Raw genomic sequence first — 2,470 nt, 5'->3', positions numbered from 1 at the left:
AAAAAAAATCATCTTTTATAAAATTAGGTACTCTAGTTCAATTTGCAGCAACTATTACTGCCAAAAATTACTTTATCATCAGACACAGCTCATAAGACTTATTCAAAAACAGCATACACTCAAGAGTCACATCAGCTTAGAAAGACCCGCTACGAAATTCCAAGATAATAAGGCCTTTCTTAAAAGCTATTTTAAATGTAATATCCTGATAAGCTCAATGAAAACTGCTAGAAACTTTACCACATGCTTAGGAATTAGAAATAACAACAAAAAAAGTGAATGGGGTAATTATAATTGGACAGATAATTTTATAGGTACATAGAAACAGTTTAAATTTCAGCATATTATGCAGCAACCTAAACAATTAGCTGCTTGAATAGTTTCACTATTGGGAATACATATGTTCCTAGCAGTTCTCAAGGATTTTATTGCATAGCACTGGAATAATTAAACATTTATAAGAGAAAACAATTTTACTCTACTATACTATGGAGGTATTATAATTCCAGGCAATTACAAGGCAAAATGACAAATTGTGTTGCCTGAGAAAAAGGAAAGAGTAGAATTTGTACTGCTCCATGTGCATACCACTTATGTCTGATGAAATAATTATACTTGGAATTATAAAATAATATTCTTAATGCCTGCCTAGAGTAGAAACAGCTATTCAATTTATTTAAAATACATATTCTCATTTGTAAGTTTTGGGGAACATTTACCAAATAACCCTTTAATTAAAACTACATTAAATGTTAAGACTAGAACTGTTTACGTAATAAAATCTTAAGGTTAGGGCTGTTTATAATTAATTTTTTTTTCCTAAGTGAAAAGAACACTGAGATTGTTTTACCTGCAACTGCTCTCGGACCTGGCAATCGGTCATTGGCATTTGCATTCTGTGGATATGCACAGCTGTAATTCATGGAGGTCAACAGTGTGTCTATTTGAGATGTTCGAATATCTTCTGGACAATACATGGGTAGGAATGCAACATCGATTGCTATCTCATGGTTCAGGCCTGTTAAAGAAAATTCATACATTATTAAAAGTTCAGTGGGTTAGCATGTGGTGCTGATGCCAAGTTTGCTGGTTTGATCCCAACGTGTTCCAAATAGCTTCAGTTCTGAAAAAAAAACTGTGTTTGAAAACTGTAGACTAAACTTTTAGCATTACAATTTATGAATACATGGCATTGGTTGAAAGAGTAGACACTTTAGTGCAACCTTTCACCACTGCTGGAAATAACAGTTCAAAAGTTTTCCTCTACTGACGGAAGATTGGAATCTTACTATACAAGAGATAGCATGGTCATATAAATGAAGACATGTAGAGCGTTTCCTTGGTCATTTAGGATTGGTGCTATTCTGGGGCAGGGGAATTTGGAGATGACTGTTGGTTCCCTTATTGTCATTTGGACTCAAGGATATCTGACTAAAGCAAGTTCAGGGATGACGTAGTAACTAGGTCCCATCTGTCCTCAAATATAAAAGACAAGGTTCACACACTCACCATTAGGGCCACAAAAGGTTGTGGTAGAAAAAGGGCTAAGGGGGAACAACTAAGGGCTAAGGGGGAATCCTGACCTTTGACTGTCATCTTTTTATGTGGGTCAATGTCAGTTAGGATAGATAAAAAAGATTTCCTAGAAGAAGAAAAGGGTTTTAGCTATGTGCTAAAGGATGAGTATCATTTAAATAAACAGAGAGGAGAGCATTTCACGCATGGCAGGGAATAGCACAGGCCAAAGGTGTAGACCAGACTAAATAGACCATCTTGATTGGAGTAAGGGTAAACAAACACACAGAGCACAGCTTTAAAACTATGAATTCCATCCAGTTACCCAAACCAGAAACCTGAGAGTTACCTTTAACTCGTCCTTTTCAGTCTTTTCCAGATATTTAGTCATCTAGAGTCTATGACCTTAATATTTCTCTGATTCATATTTTACAGTGATTCTTAAGTACTGAGTACAGGCCAATGATCGATATGCAAAACCTTCTCATTAAGCTGCAAGCCAATTCAGAAATGCAACTTCTTTGCTTTTTACAGGGAAATGACATTGAATCTCAGATATTTAACTTAGCATATAGATAAGGGCCATTTAGAGCTTTCTAAGGATTACTAAAATTTGGTAGCCATAAACTGGAATAATCATATTATTTAGAATTATCCAAGAATTCTAATTATTATAAGAAGCATAGCCACCCCACAACTAGCAATGCTGCAAGACTCATGTAAACGTATACATGCTGGTATCTTATATCGTTGATTCTAAGACTAAATTTAACTCAGATACATATCATTAATTTTATTTATTTATTTATTTATTTATTTATTTGAGATGAAGTCTTGCTCTTTCGCCCCAGCTGGAGTGCAGCCATGCGATCTCAGCTCACAGCAACCTCCACATCCCGTGTTCAAACAATTTCCTGCCTCAGCTTCCCAAGAAGCTGGGACTACAGGCGCATGC

At 35.5% G+C, this 2,470-nt stretch overlaps 1 protein-coding gene across 1 annotated transcript in view; it reads right to left on the bottom strand.

Annotated features, from left to right (window-relative positions):
• The window catches only part of RADX (RPA1 related single stranded DNA binding protein, X-linked), a 65,580-nt gene that overhangs the window by 7,556 nt on the left and 55,554 nt on the right, over positions 1–2,470 (bottom strand). The window contains exon 13 of the mRNA XM_017546431.2: positions 851–1,018. Within this exon, the coding sequence (XP_017401920.1) occupies positions 851–1,018 (168 nt within the window). The remainder of the gene's footprint in view (positions 1–850; positions 1,019–2,470) is intronic.

The sequence above is a fragment of the Cebus imitator genome, unplaced genomic scaffold, assembly GCF_001604975.1.
Source record: "Cebus imitator isolate Cc_AM_T3 unplaced genomic scaffold, Cebus_imitator-1.0 Scaffold189, whole genome shotgun sequence".
NCBI classification, from domain to species: Eukaryota; Metazoa; Chordata; class Mammalia; order Primates; family Cebidae; genus Cebus; species Cebus imitator.
Note: the sequence above shows the minus strand (reverse complement) of the source record. Positions and strands in the feature narration are given on the sequence as shown.